This window comes from Dendropsophus ebraccatus, chromosome 2, assembly GCF_027789765.1.
Source record: "Dendropsophus ebraccatus isolate aDenEbr1 chromosome 2, aDenEbr1.pat, whole genome shotgun sequence".
Classification (NCBI taxonomy): Eukaryota; Metazoa; Chordata; class Amphibia; order Anura; family Hylidae; genus Dendropsophus; species Dendropsophus ebraccatus.
Genome location: NC_091455.1, coordinates 215,644,292 through 215,661,607, shown reverse-complemented (window position 1 = coordinate 215,661,607; position 17,316 = coordinate 215,644,292). Strand labels below are relative to the sequence as shown.

The window sequence follows — 17,316 nt, the reverse complement described above, 5'->3', positions numbered from 1 at the left end:
GGCTACCAGGGACATGACTGATGGGGGTTAACTAGTCCACCAGGGACATGACTGATGGGGGTTAACTAGTCCACCAGGGACATAACTGATGGGGGTTATTAAGGCTACCAGGGACATGACTGATGGGGGTTAACTAGGCTACCAGGGACATGACTGATAGGGGGTTATTTAGGCTACCAGGGACATGACTTGGCTAGACTAGACTACAAGGGGCATCACTGGGGGTTAACTACAATAGCAGGGCATCACTGGGGATTAACTACAATAGCAGGGGCACTAGGGGAACAATACTTTGCCCTGGGTGCTGCAAACCCACGCTACTAATTGCCGCGCATGGTATGCGGCCCTCGAATGATTTTATTAATGCCCGACCGGCCCTCGACATGGAAAAGGTTCCCCACCCCTGATTTACAGTATATTTCATTGAAACAGCTTTTTTTTCGGTTCAGTTTTGCTATTGTAAACAAAAAATAGCAAAATGGAAACAAAAATTTGCTGTTTTAATTAGATATAGACGATTACAGGGAGCAGTATTACTGCCGGGAATACCGCTAATACCACTCCCTGTGATAGTGGTGTAATACAGCTCCCTGTGATAGTGGTGTAATACCGCTCCCTGTGATAGTGGTGTAATACCGCTCCCTGTAACAGTTTATATTTACTTAAAACAGCAAATTTTGGTTCTAATATCGATCATTTTTGTTTACAATAGCAAAATTAGAGCATTCTTTTGCTGTTTACGGCTGGGTTCACACTGCGTTTTTGCAATCCATTTAACTTATAAGTTCAGTGGAAAAAAACAGACGCAATTGTGTGTCATCCGTTTTTCCATTGACTTTCATTATTTAAAAAAAAATGGATCGAAACAGATGCGTTTTTTTTTTAAACGGACACAAAAGTAGTGTTGACTATGTTTTTCTATCTGATAAAATTAACCAATTAAAAACGGATTGCAAAAACGCAGTGTGAACTCGGCCTTAAATACACAATTAATTAATTTTCTACTATAATGGAACAGACGAGAAGGGGATCCCGTCCATTATCGCCCCCAACAGGCTATAAGTTCGTTTAGATTCGGATTTTCGATCAAAAACGAATCTTTCGAGTAGTGCAACACTCTATGGAATAGCTGCTCGATGGAGTATCGCTCGCTCTTCTCTAGTGAGAATTCTTCTTCTTTTTTGTAACACTGAGGAGGAGTTTTTTTTTTTTCTTATCCAGGATGAGGAACACATAGCCGATTTCTCCCAGAACCAGCGCCCCTCCTGTCCGCAGTATGTACACGGTATTACAGATCCACTAAAATAAATAGAACACAGTTGTAATAGCCCACACAGCCTGAAGAAAGCGACTAGGTTTTTCTAATCCTAGAGAACCCCTTTAAATTGGTCAGATGACCAACACTGATTGTGCGCCACAGATCGCCATATTCCCCCTTCCTTACAGAGAATGAATCACGGAGACCTTAGAATCTCTTCATCTCCACCTGCTCCAGTGACCGCTGGGATTCCTCAGAGACTGCGCACACGCCATGATGGTCTTATCGGATTTACTATAAACATAACACGAGCTCGCCCACATAGCTAGTCAGTTTTCTATTACAAATTACAATATTTGAGTATTGCCAATTGTAGATACTGCAATGTTATCCGGGAACTGTTCCCCTGGGGAGAGAGAACTTCTGGGATTTAAAGAAGCACTCCGGTAATATTTTGGTGTTTTTTGCCTATACAGTGCAACATAGGCTATTTGTGCCATATATCTGCCCTTTTTGGATTGCCTGCCATCTTGTTCTTTTATGGCTCTCCTAATACAGTCTACATTTCCCATCATGCCTCTTGCTGGGCAGAGGGTCGGAGTCTCATCACCGCACCAAGATGTAGAAGTTCTGTCCCCACACTTACTCTGCAGTCTCTGTGTATTCCTATAAGATGCAGCTTCAGCCTGTCTCACTGTGATGCTGCATCTCATACGATATACTAGAGCCTGTGGTCAGGGGAGATGTATAACTCTGCAGTGTATGGACTCACTATATCAATAGTCTCCTGCTCTCTTTGACTGGCCAGAAAAGATCTCTTCAGTAGACCTCCATGCATGGGTGAAGGGAAGGGAATACAGAGCAACAAGAAGAGCAGAGCTTAGCGGGCAGTGGTCCGTGTGCTGCCAGGAAGTATCAGATCGGTGAGGATGTTTTCCTGTAGTTCTCCAAATGTACTATCTCCCCCCCCCCCCCCCAAAGGCAAGCAAGCTCTGGACTGGTGGCCAGCTTGGTAATCACATGACCCTGCTGCCATAAGGAAAGGGCTCAATATATATGGATGCAACTGAGCAGGGATGAAACAATTGACACTGCAGGAATGTTTCTGGTCAGTCAGCATTATACGTGCAGAAAAACGTGACAGATTGCTATAGAAGGGGAACAAACAAGCTTTAAAGCAAAAACCGGGAAGGTTCTACTGTTACAGGCACCTGGGCGAGGTTGGCCAGCGATCCACTGGTGGTGGGGGGGGGGGGGGGGGTATGATTTTCGGCCCTCTGACACAGCTGAGACGCTCCATCCGACTGCGCGGTGCCAACACCTGAAAAGTTTATTTTACATGCAATCCGCAGTTCGTTCCGTATAAAAAAAACATATGAAGGTGATGTCAAGACCAAATGATCCGCCACGTCCTCCGAGAGTTTAACCCTTTCCAAACTTAAAGGAATGTGTGCTTTCGGCTTAGTTTTCGCTCCGTGGGGGTTGGGGTTTTCTTATTCCTGTAAATAAAGTGTGTGCGCCAGGAGGAAATGGCGGCGACGTCGGCGCTGTAGAATGTCTGTGGTGGCAAAGCTCCCCCAGGCCGCTGCTTCCTCTCCTTTACACCACCGGCTCCAGCAGCTGCATTCGCGTTGTGCTTGTCTGTGCTGAAGAGCGGCTCCTGATCCACGTGTCAAATGACTGAGACGATCAACTATGGCGGCGGAGATTACTGTAACACCAGACCAACCTGGAAAGAAGAGGAGAACGTCAGCAGCCGACAAGATGGACAATGATACGGTCACTGTATACACAGGATGGTGGTCTGGTCTATGATACGGTCACTGTATACACGGGATGGTGGTCTGGACTATGATACGGTCACTGTATACACAGGATGGTGGTCTGGACTATGATACGGTCACTGTATACACGGGATGGTGGTCTGGACTATGATACGGTCACTGTATACACGGGATGGTGGTCTGGACTATTATACGGTCACTGTATACACCGGCTGGTGGTCTGGACTATGATACGGTCACTGTATACACGGGATGGTGGTCTGGACTATGATACGGTCACTGTATACACGGGATGGTGGTCTGGACTATGATACGGTCACTGTATACACGGGATGGTGGTCTGGACTATGATACGGTCACTGTATACACGGGATGGTGGTCTGGACTATGATACGGTCACTGTATACACGGGATGGTGGTCTGGACTATGATACGGTCACTGTATACACGGGATGGTGGTCTGGACTATGATACGGTCACTGTATACACAGGATGGTGGTCTGGACTATGATACGGTCACTGTATACACGGGCTGGTGGTTTGGACTATGATACGGTCACTGTATACACAGGATGGTGGTCTGGGCTATGAAACGGTCACCGTATACACCGGCTGGTGGTCTGGACTATGATACGGTCACTGTATACACAGGATGGTGGTCTGGACTATGATACGGTCACCGTATACACGGGATGGTGGTCTGGACTATGATACGGTCACTGTATACAAGGGCTGGTGGTCTGGACTATGATACGGTCACTGTATACAAGGGCTGGTGGTCTGGACTATGATACGGTCACTGTATACAAGGGATGGTGGTCTGGACTATGATACGGTCACTGTATACACAGGATGGTGGTCTGGACTATGATACGGTCACTGTATACACGGGATGGTGGTCTGTACTATGATACGGTCACTGTATACACGGGATGGTGGTCTGGACTATGATACGGTCACCGTATACACGGGCTGGTGGTCTGGACTATGATACGGTCACTGTATACACGGGATGGTGGTCTGGACTATGATACGGTGACCGTATAAACGGGCTGGTGGTCTGGACTATGATACGGTCACTGTATACACTGGCTGGTGGTCTGTACTATGATACGGTCACTGTATACACAGGATGGTGGTCTGGACTATGATACGGTCACTGTATACACGGGATGGTGGTCTGGACTATGATACGGTCACTGTATACACCGGCTGGTGGTCTGTACTATGATACGGTCACTGTATACACGGGATGTGGTCTGGACTATGATACGGTTAAAAGGTTGTTTTTTTTTAGTGTATTTTTTTTTTTAGCGTAGACAAAAACAAAGGAATTGTTTTGATCAGTTTTTTTTTTATAAGTCAATGGAAAAGTGGATGCACACAAATGCAATGGTGTTTTTAGTGTGTGTGTACAACGGATTGCAAAAACGCAGTGTGAACCCGGCCTCAGCTGCAGCCAGATACCTCTCCAGGAACAGTCTTTTCTTATATCCTCCATAACACATAAGGCAACGTCTCAATCACCACACGTCCAAATCTGATAACGGCCAAAGGAGGAGGGACACGCCAGGACTACGTGACCGGGTGATCTCACATGGTCTTATCCAGCCTTTCTGGGGGTCATGGCCTGGACCCTAACTCCCCATGGGCAGAGTTGTGGTGACATGGTGACTCCGATGTGTTCACACCCCATTGTCTGATTGGTGGATATGTCAGTACCTAACAACACTATCAAGAGTAATAAAGCAGATGTGGATCCTCTCACTTTTATATGGCACTGTGTGTATCACAGATATTCACATCCAGACGGATTATTAGCACCAAACTGATGAAATGCGACAAAACGCGCTAAGATGGTTCCCTGATGAAGTATGTAGCTGGGGAAACACGTCAGAATGTCTGCCTGATGTCTAAGCCGTCTGAATGAGGATGAGAACTGGTGCTGCACATATGATGTGTTGGGGTAAAACCTCGGTATCCGAATAAAATCAGGGGGCCGGGCGCTGTGCACACATGGAGGCTAAAAAACCATTAAACCCATTTCCATTGTTCCCTATGGGAGCCTACAGCTCGGTGCTGGGACTGCCTTCCAGAAAAGAGCTATTACTGTATGTTGTTTGTCTTATTCTGTATAGCTGGGGTCCTGACATGTTCTCTTTGTTTGGGGGACACAGGTGGTGGCTGAGACGTTATACGATATGGAGGATATAATACAGGCTGGGGGGGTCAGCTGTATATAGTATACAGGTGGTGGCTGAGACGTCACACAATATGGAGGATATAATACAGGCTGTGGGGGTTAGCTGTATATAGTATAATCCGGATGGTGGCTGAGACGTTATACGATATGGAGGATATAATACAGGCTGGGGGGGTCAGCTGTATATAGTATACAGGTGGTGGCTGAGACGTTATACGATATGGAGGATATAATACAGGCCGGGGGGTCAGCTGTATATAGTATACAGGTGGTGGCTGAGACGTTATACGATATGGAGGATATAATACAGGCTGGGATGGGGTTAGCTGTATATAGTATACAGGTGGTGGCTGAGACGTCATACAATATGGAGGATATAATACAGGCTGGGGGGGGGGGGGTCAGCTGTATATAGTATACAGGTGGTGGCTGAGACGTTATACGATATGGAGGATATAATACAGGCTGGGGGGGGCAGCTGTATATAGTATACAGGTGGTGGCTGAGACGTCATACAATATGGAGGATATAATACAGGCTGGGGGGGGGGTCAGCTGTATATAGTATACAGGTGGTGGCTGAGACGTCATACAATATGGAGGATATAATACAGGCTGGGGGGGGGGGGGGGTCAGCTGTATATAGTATACAGGTGGTGGCTGAGACGTCACACAATATGGAGGATATAATACAGGCTGGGGGGGGCAGCTGTATATAGTATACAGGTGGTGGCTGAGACGTTATACGATATGGAGGATATAATACAGGCTGGGATGGGGTTAGCTGTATATAGTATACAGGTGGTGGCTGAGACGTCACACAATATGGAGGATATAATACAGGCTGGGGGGGGGGTCAGCTGTATATAGTATACAGGTGGTGGCTGAGACGTTATACGATATGGAGGATATAATACAGGCTGGGGTCAGCTGTATATAGTATACAGGTGGTGGCTGAGACGTTATACAATATGGAGGATATAATACAGGCTGGGGGGGGCAGCTGTATATAGTATACAGGTGGTGGCTGAGACGTTATACGATATGGAGGATATAATACAGGCTGGGGTCAGCTGTATATAGTATACAGGTGGTGGCTGAGACGTCACACAATATGGAGGATATAATACAGGCTGGGGGGTCAGCTGTATATAGTATACAGGTGGTGGCTGAGACGTTATACGATATGGAGGATATAATACAGGCCGGGGGGGTCAGCTGTATATAGTATACAGGTTTATATCGGTGAATCCCTGACATCTTACACATCATAAAATGGTGACTGCCTGGTCTGTACAATCCCAAAGGCGACACCAGGGGCGGCTGTAGCAGTCGTACAGTATGAGGACCCCACAAACATCTCCTCCTATCTCAGCTCCCTGTGGACTCTCACCTTTTCAGAGTCCATAGCCGGGCATCTCCAGTTAAACAAGTAGTACTGCAAATTGCCGTCTCCTATGCCGAACTTTAGCTTTTCCAGGAAGGTTTTGTTCTCCATCAGATCCAGAGCGTTGAACACATCGAATCCTTTCTGCCAGGAGAGAGGGAGAAGACCAGTGACTGGGAGCTTCACCCCATATAGTCATCCCACAATCCTACAGAGAGTAAGGCGGTCGCCGTGTGTCTGCTCTACTGCTTTGCGCGCACACAGGGTACCGGGACCCCCCCCACCCCCACCCCACACACACACACACCATCCATCATGTCCCCCATACATGTCAGATGGTCGGCCATGTCTGAATCCTCTGGACATCATCCACCATGTCCCCCATACACCTTAGATGGTCAGCCATGTCTGATCCCCTCCCCCATCATCCATCATGTCCCCCATACAAGTCAGATGGTCGGCAATGGGATTCCCCCCAATCATCCGTCATGTCCCCTAAACACATGAGATGGTCGGCCACATCTGGTCCCCCCCCCCCCCCCCCCCCCCGACATCATCCATCATGTCTCCCATACAAGTCAGGTGGTCGGCTATGTCTGATCCCCCCCAATCATCTGTCATGTCCCCCGTATATGTTAGGTGGTCGGCCGGTCCTGTAATACAGAATGTACATACTAATTTGGCGATAATCAGTGCGTCGTTCATCAGGTCCAGCAGCGGCGTCTCCCGGTGGACGTTATAGAAGGAATAAGCGGCTTTGAGAGTCTTATGCACAGGGTGATGCATGACGGTGGAAGGTAACGTGTAAAAGCTGAAGAAGTCCGTCAAGAAACCACTAGAGCTCTGCAAACAAAGAGATAAAGGGTGGGTCGCATCTGGGGGCTAAGGGGGCTCTCCAGGCAGAGAAAACCATGGCGGCTTCCATCAAATACAGCGCCCTCTCCCGTCCTCAGGTTGGGTGCGGTATCGCAGCTAAGTTACATTAAAGTGAAAGGAGGTGAAGTGTAATACCTCTATAATACCGCTATATACAGAGAGAGGAGCAGCTATATACAGAGAGAGGAGCAGCTATATACAGAGAGAGGGGAGCAGCTATATACAGAGAGAGGGGAGCAGCTATATACAGAGAGAGAGGAGCAGCTATATACAGAGAGAGAGAGGAGCAGCTATATACAGAGAGAGGGGAGCAGCTATATACAGAGAGAGGGGAGCAGCTATATACAGAGAGAGGGGAGCAGCTATATACAGAGAGAGGGGAGCAGCTATATACAGAGAGAGAGAGGAGCAGCTATATACAGAGAGAGGAGCAGCTATATACAGAGAGAGGGGAGCAGCTATATATATAGAGAGAGGAGCAGCTATATATACAGAGAGAGGGGAGCAGCTATATATACAGAGAGAGGGGAGCAGCTATATACAGAGAGAGGGGAGCAGCTATATACAGAGAGAGGGGAGCAGCTATATACAGAGAGAGAGAGGAGCAGCTATATACAGAGAGAGGAGCAGCTATATACAGAGAGAGGGGAGCAGCTATATACAGAGAGAGAGAGGAGCAGCTATATACAGAGAGAGGAGCAGCTATATACAGAGAGAGGGGAGCAGCTATATACAGAGAGAGAGAGGAGCAGCTATATACAGAGAGAGGGGAGCAGCTATATACAGAGAGAGGAGCAGCTATATACAGAGAGAGGAGCAGCTATATATATAGAGAGAGAGGAGCAGCTATATACAGAGAGAGAGAGAGAGAGAGAGAGAGAGAGAGAGAGAGGAGCAGCTATATACAGAGAGAGAGAGGAGCAGCTATATAGAGAGAGAGGAGCAGCTATATACAGAGAGAGGGGAGCAGCTATATACAGAGAGAGGGGAGCAGCTATATACAGAGAGAGAGAGGAGCAGCTATATACAGAGAGAGAGAGGAGCAGCTATATACAGAGAGAGGGGAGCAGCTATATACAGAGAGAGGGGAGCAGCTATATACAGAGAGAGAGGAGCAGCTATATACAGAGAGAGAGAGGAGCAGCTATATACAGAGAGAGGGGAGCAGCTATATACAGAGAGAGAGGAGCAGCTATATACAGAGAGAGAGAGGAGCAGCTATATACAGAGAGAGGAGCAGCTATATACAGAGAGAGGGGAGCAGCTATATATATAGAGAGAGGAGCAGCTATATACAGAGAGAGGGGAGCAGCTATATACAGAGAGAGAGAGGAGCAGCTATATACAGAGAGAGGGGAGCAGCTATATACAGAGAGAGGAGCAGCTATATATATAGAGAGAGAGGAGCAGCTATATACAGAGAGAGAGAGAGAGAGAGAGAGAGAGAGAGGAGCAGCTATATATAGAGAGAGAGGAGCAGCTATATACAGAGAGAGAGAGGAGCAGCTATATACAGAGAGAGAGAGGAGCAGCTATATACAGAGAGAGGGGAGCAGCTATATACAGAGAGAGAGGAGCAGCTATATACAGAGAGAGAGAGAGGAGCAGCTATATACAGAGAGAGGGGAGCAGCTATATACAGAGAGAGAGAGGAGCAGCTATATACAGAGAGAGAGAGGAGCAGCTATATACAGAGAGAGGGGAGCAGCTATATACAGAGAGAGAGAGAGGAGCAGCTATATACAGAGAGAGAGAGGAGCAGCTATATACAGAGAGAGGGGAGCAGCTATATACAGAGAGAGGGGAGCAGCTATATACAGAGAGAGAGGAGCAGCTATATACAGAGAGAGAGAGGAGCAGCTATATACAGAGAGAGGAGCAGCTATATACAGAGAGAGAGAGGAGCAGCTATATACAGAGAGAGGGGAGCAGCTATATACAGAGAGAGGGGAGCAGCTATATACAGAGAGAGAGGAGCAGCTATATACAGAGAGAGAGAGGAGCAGCTATATACAGAGAGAGGAGCAGCTATATACAGAGAGAGGGGAGCAGCTATATATATATATATAGAGAGAGGAGCAGCTATATAGAGAGAGGAGCAGCTATATACAGAGAGAGGGGAGCAGCTATATACAGAGAGAGGAGCAGCTATATACAGAGAGAGGGGAGCAGCTATATACAGAGAGAGGAGCAGCTATATATATAGAGAGAGAGGAGCAGCTATATACAGAGAGAGAGAGAGAGAGGAGCAGCTATATATAGAGAGAGAGGAGCAGCTATATAGAGAGAGAGAGAGGAGCAGCTATATAGAGAGAGAGGAGCAGCTATATACAGAGAGAGGGGAGCAGCTATATACAGAGAGAGGGGAGCAGCTATATACAGAGAGAGAGAGAGGAGCAGCTATATATATAGAGAGAGAGAGGGGCAGCTATATACAGAGAGAGAGAGAGGAGCAGCTATATATAGAGAGGAGCAGCTATATACAGAGAGAGGGGAGCAGCTATATACAGAGAGAGGGGAGCAGCTATATACAGAGAGAGAGAGGAGCAGCTATATAAAGAGATAGGAGCAGCTATATACACAGAGAGAGGAGCAGCTATATACAGAGAGAGAGAGAGGAGCAGCTATATACAGAGAGAGAGAGGAGCAGCTATATACAGAGATAGGAGCAGCTATATACAGAGAGAGGGGAGCAGCTATATATACACAGAGAGAGGAGCAGCTATATACAGAGATAGGAGCAGCTATATACACAGAGAGGGGAGCAGCTATATACAGAGAGAGGGGAGCAGCTATATATACACAGAGAGAGGAGCAGCTATATACAGAGATAGGAGCAGCTATATACACAGAGAGGGGAGCAGCTATATACAGAGAGAGAGAGGAGCAGCTATATGGCTTCGGATACTAGTGAGATGCAGGAGGAGGGTGAGTGCCGCTGTTATAAGGGAAGTAACACTCGCTTTATTTTTTGCCAGAATATTCAGTCCCATGATGCTTTGTGGTGCCGGCTGCGCGGGGAGCATAGAACAGGAAGCCGAGGATAGCGGAGAGGACAGAACTCACACCACAGGATCTTAAAGAGCCAGTCCACTCTATATATGACATCCAGACTTACCTCTACCACAAAGGTATCAATGATATTATCCTGAGGGAAAAACCAATGTGACACTTCCTCTTCATCCAAGAATGGAGCGAGGTGAAACTGGCTCAGGTAGCCATTTAATAGCTGCTGGACCATTGGGACGTCCTTCTTCTCCATTGGTCGGAGTCCGGCCGTCTTTGTGGCCTTAGCAATCGATATAAAAGGTAAAATATGTTACTACATCTTATAAAGACAAGTCAAAAGTTTTGATCATTCGCTAGGATGAGTTGGGAGAAGCACTTGACTAAGCGCTTCTCTCCTTGTTGCATATGATGGTTGACCCCATAGACTTTCCATAGAATCAGTCTCTTGCAGTGGGCTGCTCCTCCTGGCTATATCTAGCTATTAGTGGGGGTCCAAACTCTCAGACCGATGAAGATGTTTGACGTCTCTATAATAGTCACCCAGGCTGTGAATCCCATTATCAGCTGAGGGGTTTATATATTAACTAGCGCTTTAAACCATTACGATATGTCCTGACGTTATCAGAATCTACCAGCAATGGACGACTGCTCTGCTCTAATGCAGCTAAGCTGGAAAAAAATGAACCAACTTTGTATTTGGTCATAAATAAAAACCAGATGTGTCTCCATGGTAACAGACTACAAACAACCATTATGAAGTCTGATCATGCAAACACACTCCCCACTATCTGTACACGACCTCTAACTAACCAACTAAAGTGTAGGCAAGTAAGAGGCATAGAGAATGGGTTTGTTTGTAGTCTGTTACCATGGAAACACATGGGTCTGCATAGAAGCTGTCAACACAAACAGTTACTTTTATATGAATGGGGGAGTTTTTGGCACAGTGCCAGCACAGAAAATACGTAAACAACAATAGCTGACGGGCTATGCCGTGTGCACAACTCCCTTTTAGGTTAATAGGAGTTACACAAACTCAGCAGATTGATGAGTATTCGGCTTCCCGACCAACTATGGCGGCCACAAACAGGCCAGAAGGGGCCAAGGAGCCCCCCGATCTGAAGACAGGTGCAGGTCTCAGAGGTCGGGCCTGCATCTAGGGGACACATATCCTGTGCACATGCTATACATGTCTCCGATGGGTATACAGAGAGAGGAGCAGCTATACACAGAGATAGGAGCTATGAGGTGTACCCCTTTAAGGAGCTAAGGCTACTTACATCTGGCAGTCTGTACAATTTCATCGTCCTCTGTAACGTCATATTCCGACTAAGGTGAGAGAACTTCACCTCTACCAGCTTCCGGGGGTTCAGGGAGCGATGCCAGTACCTGCGGAGGAACAACGTACCGTTAATGCTCCTGGGCAGCAGCAGTGAAGGGGTTAACCTGGACGTTCTTGTCGCAGGCACACACTCCCATCCTGGTAAGGAATATTCTTTGTACCCCGGGACGGATGCCGCATACTAAGTTTACTTTCTTATCCTAAATCTACTCTTAGAAATGTCTGTGCGGCCAAACCTTGTCTCCCCGGAGCCGAGGAGGCCGTTATTTGTCAGCCGCACAAAGACGAAGAGCGGGAGACAAAGGAGTCGGAGAACTAGATCTTCCGCGATAGAAGATTCCAGCAGAGGAGTCTTTAGGCGTCCGATACGATTCTATAACGCTAAGTAACAGGGCGAGCAAAACACAGACGATTTAATAGGCCGATGCGTCTCTGAGGATTGTAGAGAATCAGCGTCATACTAAAAAGATCAGCCCCATATATATATTATATATATATATATATACACACCCCCACCTTATAGGAAGTCATATCACTGCTATACGGGAGCAGCCCCCTATATATACCCCCACGTCATATCACTGCTATACGGGAGCGGCCCCCTATATATACCCCCACCTTATAGGAAGTCATATCACTACTATACGGGAGCGGCCCCCTATATATACCCCCACCTTATAGGAAGTCATATCAGTACTATACGGGAGCAGCCTCCTAAATATACCCCCACCTTATAGGAAGTCATATCACTACTATACAGGAGCGGCCCCCTATATATACCCCCACCTTATAGGAAGTCATATCACTACTATACAGGAGCGGCCCCCTATATATACCCCCACCTTATAGGAAGTCATATCAGTACTATACGGGAGCGGCCCCCTATATATACCCCACCTAATAGGAAGTCATATCACTACTATGCGGTATCAGCCCCCTATATATATATATATCTTTATAACCACCTTATAGGAAGTCATATCACTACTATACGGGAGCGGCCCCCTATATACCCCCACATAAAGGAAGTCATATCAGTACTATACAGGAGCAGCCCCCTATATATACCCCCACCCTATAGGAAGGCATATCACTACTATACGGGAGCGGCCCCCTATATATACCCCCACCTTATAGGAAGTCATATCACTACTATACGGGAGAGGCCCCCTATATATACCCCCACCTTATAGGAAGTCATATCACTACTATACGGGAGTGGCCCCCTATATATACCCCCACCTTATAGGAAGTCATATCACTACTATACGGGAGCGGCCCCCTATATATACCCCCACCTTATAGGAAGTTATATAATTGCTATACAGGATCAGCCCCCTATATATACCCCCACCTTATAGGAAGTCATATCACTGCTATACAGGAGCGGCCCCCTATATATACCCCCACCTAATAGGAAGTCATATCCCTACTATGCGGTATCAGCCCTCTATATATATATTTATACAACCACCTTATAGGAAGTCATATCACTGCTATGCGGGATCAGCCCCCTATATATCTACCCACCTTATAGGAAGTCATATCACTACTATACGGGAGCAGCCCCCTATATATACCCCCACCTTATAGGAAGTCATATCACTGCTATACAGGAGCGGCCCCCTATATATACCCCCACCTTATAGGAAGTCATATCACTGCTATACGGGAGTGGCCCCATATATATATAAATATATATATATATATATATATATAAAACCACCTTATAGGAAGTCATATCACTACTATACAGGAGCAGCCCCCTATATATACCCCCACCTTATAGGAAGTTATATAATTGCTATACAGGATCAGCCCCCTATATATACCTACCTAATAGGAAGTCATATCACTACTATATACCCCCACTGTACATGAAGTCCTATCACTACTATAGGGGAGCAGCCTCCTATATATATATACCCCCACCTTATCACTACTATACGGGAGCGGCCTCATATATATATATATATATATATATATATATATATATATATACCTTTTAGGAAGTTATATAATTGCTATACATGATCATCCCCCTATATATACCCACCTTATAGGAAGTGATATCACTGCTATACACGATCAGCCCCCTATATACAACCCCACCTTATAGGAAGTCATATCACTACTATAGGAGGGCAGTGTATGGCACAGGGAATCGATAAGCTCGCAGGGTATGTGCCCGCCGATGTTCTGATCACTTATAATGCTCCACTGTATGTGCTGCCGCCCGCTGTATGTGCTGCCGCCCTCTGTATGTGCTGCCGCCCTCTGTATGTGCTGCCGCCCTCTGTATGTGCTGCCGCCCACTGTATGTGCTGCCGCCCGCTGTATGTGCTGCCGCCCGCTGTATGTGCTGCCGCCCTCTGTATGTGCTGCCGCCCGCTGTATGTGCTGCCGCCCTCTGTATGTGCTGCCGCCCGCTGTATGTGCTGCCGCCCGCTGTATGTGCTGCCGCCCTCTGTATGTGCTGCCGCCCGCTGTATGTGCTGCCGCCCGCTGTATGTGCTGCCGCCCTCTGTATGTGCTGCCGCCCGCTGTATGTGCTGCATTCCCATGAATGTGCAAACACGCCGCAGTCCGCACACAGGACGCTCCGCCGGCTCAGGATAATATTTGCAGAGCGCTTCCTGCAGAATTTTTTATTCTCTAGATGAGTTTTATGTATGAGGCCTGTATACTGTATGCTTCTAAACTGTATATCAATATATATTATACTGCTACTCATGTGCCCAGATGTATATACATATATATGTATATAACTATATACATATAAACTTGCATCCTGTATTATACTCCAGAGCTGCACTCACTATTCTGCTGGTGGGGTCACTATGTGCATACATTACATTACTGATCCTGAGTTACATCTTGTATTATATCCCAGAGCTGTACTTACTATTCTGCTGGTGGGGTCACTGTGTACTTTACATTACTGACCCTGAGTTACATCCTGTATTATACTCCAGAGCTGCGCTCTCTATTCTGCTGGTGGAGTCACTGTGTACATACATGACTGATCCTGAGTTACATCCTGTATTATACTCCAGAGCTGCGCTCTCTATTCTGCTGGTGGGGTCTCTGTGTACATACATTACATTACTGATCCTGAGTTACATCCTGTATTATACTCCAGAGCTGCGCTCACTATTCTGCTGGTGGGGTCTCTGTGTACATACATTACAGGTTGGAGACCCCATCACAGTATAGGGCTATAAGAGCAGTATGTAGACAAATGCTGATTTAAGGTCAGCTCACCTGCTAGATCCGCTCACGGTGCACGGCAAAGACCGGAGCCAGGGCAACATATGCGAAGAGAAAAGTCCAGCACCAGTGTAGCGGATAAATAAAACGTCCTTCTTTATTTAGGCAACCTTCACATAACAAGAAACAAACATGCGATTTGTTGACGCGTTTCGGCGTCTCTCACGCCTTGTTCACAACATAGTATACTACAAGGCGTGAGAGACGCCGAAACGCGTCAACAAATCGCATGTTTGTTTCTTGTTATGTGAAGGTTGCCTAAATAAAGAAGGACGTTTTATTTATCCGCTACACTGGTGCTGGACTTTTCTCTTCGCATATAAGAGCAGTATATACTATACCTGCATGTTGACACGGGTTTTGGTAGAACGACCCCCGCTGTATACACGGCCTGGAATATGCCCTCCAGGTTGACCCTCCGGGTGATCTCTCGGATAAGCACCGGTGCCACGCGTTTTGATCGCAGCTTTTTATGGACACAAAGGAAATTGATTTCTACCATCTTCTTTACACTGAAAGAGACAGAGAGGACGATGTTACCTCCAGTGATGTCATGGCTGCCATCATACACTGTGCCCGCTGCTATAAGGATGTCACGGCTGCCATCATACACTGTGCCCGCTGCTATAAGGATGTCACGGCTGCCATCATACACTGTGCCCGCTGCTATAAGGATGTCATGGCTGCCATCATACACTGTGCCCGCTGCTATAAGGATGTCACGGCTGCCATCATACACTGTGCCCGCTGCTATAAGGATGTCACGGCTGCCATCATACACTGTGCCCGCTGCTATAAGGATGTCACGGCTGCCATCATACACTGTGCCCGCTGCTATAAGGATGTCACGGCTGCCATCATACACTGTGCCCGCTGCTATAAGGATGTCACGGCTGCCATCATACACTGTGCCCGCTGCTATAAGGATGTTACAGCTGCCATCATACACTGTACCCGCTGCTATAAGGATGTCACAGCTGCCATCATACACTGTGCCCGCTGCTATAAGGATGTCACGGCTGCCATCATACACTGTGCCCGCTGCTATCATATACTGTGCCCGCTGCTATAAGGATGTCATGGCTGCCATCATACACTGTGCCCGCTGCTATAAGGATGTCACGGCTGCCATTATATACTGTGCCCGCTGCTATAAGGATGTCACGGCTGCCATCATATACTGTGCCCGCTGCTATAAGGATGCACGGCTGCCATCATACACTGTGCCCGCTGCCATCATACACTGTGCCCGTTGCCATCATACACTGTGCCCGTTGCCATCATACACTGTGACCGTTGCCATAAGGATGTCACAGCTGCCATCATACACTGTGCCCGCTGCTATAAGGATGTCACAGCTGCCATCATACACTGTGCCCGCTGCTATAAGGATGTCACGGCTGCCATCATATACTGTGCCCACTGCCATCACTGTGCCCGTTGCCATCATACACTGTGCCCGTTGCCATCATACACTGTGCCCGCTGCTATAAGGATGCACGGCTGCCATCATACACTGTGCCCGTTGCCATCATACACTGCACCAGCTGCCATCATACACTGTGCCCGCTGCTATAAGGATGCACGGCTGCCATCATACACTGTGCCCGTTGCCATCATACACTGCGCCAGCTGCCATCATACACTGTGCCCACTGCTATAAGGATGCACGGCTGCCATCATACACTGCGCCGGCTGCCATCATACACTGTGCCCGCTGCTATAAGGATGCACGGCTGCCATCATACACTGTGCCCGCTGCTATAAGGATGCACGGCTGCCATCATACACTGTGCCCGTTGCCATCATACACTGCACTAGCTGCCATCATACACTGTGCCCGCTGCTATAAGGATGCACGGCTGCCATCATACACTGTGCCCGTTGCCATCATACACTGCGCCAGCTGCCATCATACACTGTGCCCACTGCTATAAGGATGCACGGCTGCCATCATACACTGCGCCGGCTGCCATCATACACTGTGCCCGCTGCTATAAGGATGCACGGCTGCCATCATACACTGTGCCCGCACACACAGTTAAAGGCAGCGCTGTGTTTGACAGGGCTGGGAGCAATTGACTCCCAGCCCTGACTATTACACTTAATGCCAGAGGCAGCGTTATACTTCTGGCCACAAGAGTCCGTTCTCTCTTCCTCAGCGTTGGAGAAGCAGGACGGGAGCAGC

At 47.5% G+C, this 17,316-nt stretch overlaps 1 protein-coding gene across 1 annotated transcript in view; it reads right to left on the bottom strand.

The window, feature by feature from the left end:
- Positions 1–2,409: 2,409 nt before the first annotated feature.
- Positions 2,410–17,316, bottom strand: part of NMT2 (N-myristoyltransferase 2) — a 40,941-nt gene continuing 26,034 nt past the window's right edge. Inside the window, exons 8-13 of the mRNA XM_069959477.1 lie at positions 15,470–15,640; positions 11,797–11,905; positions 10,626–10,796; positions 7,307–7,474; positions 6,638–6,775; positions 2,410–2,987 (exon numbers count right to left, since the gene is read on the bottom strand). Of these exons, the coding sequence (XP_069815578.1) occupies positions 2,967–2,987; positions 6,638–6,775; positions 7,307–7,474; positions 10,626–10,796; positions 11,797–11,905; positions 15,470–15,640 (778 nt within the window). The 3' untranslated portion in view covers positions 2,410–2,966. The remainder of the gene's footprint in view (positions 2,988–6,637; positions 6,776–7,306; positions 7,475–10,625; positions 10,797–11,796; positions 11,906–15,469; positions 15,641–17,316) is intronic.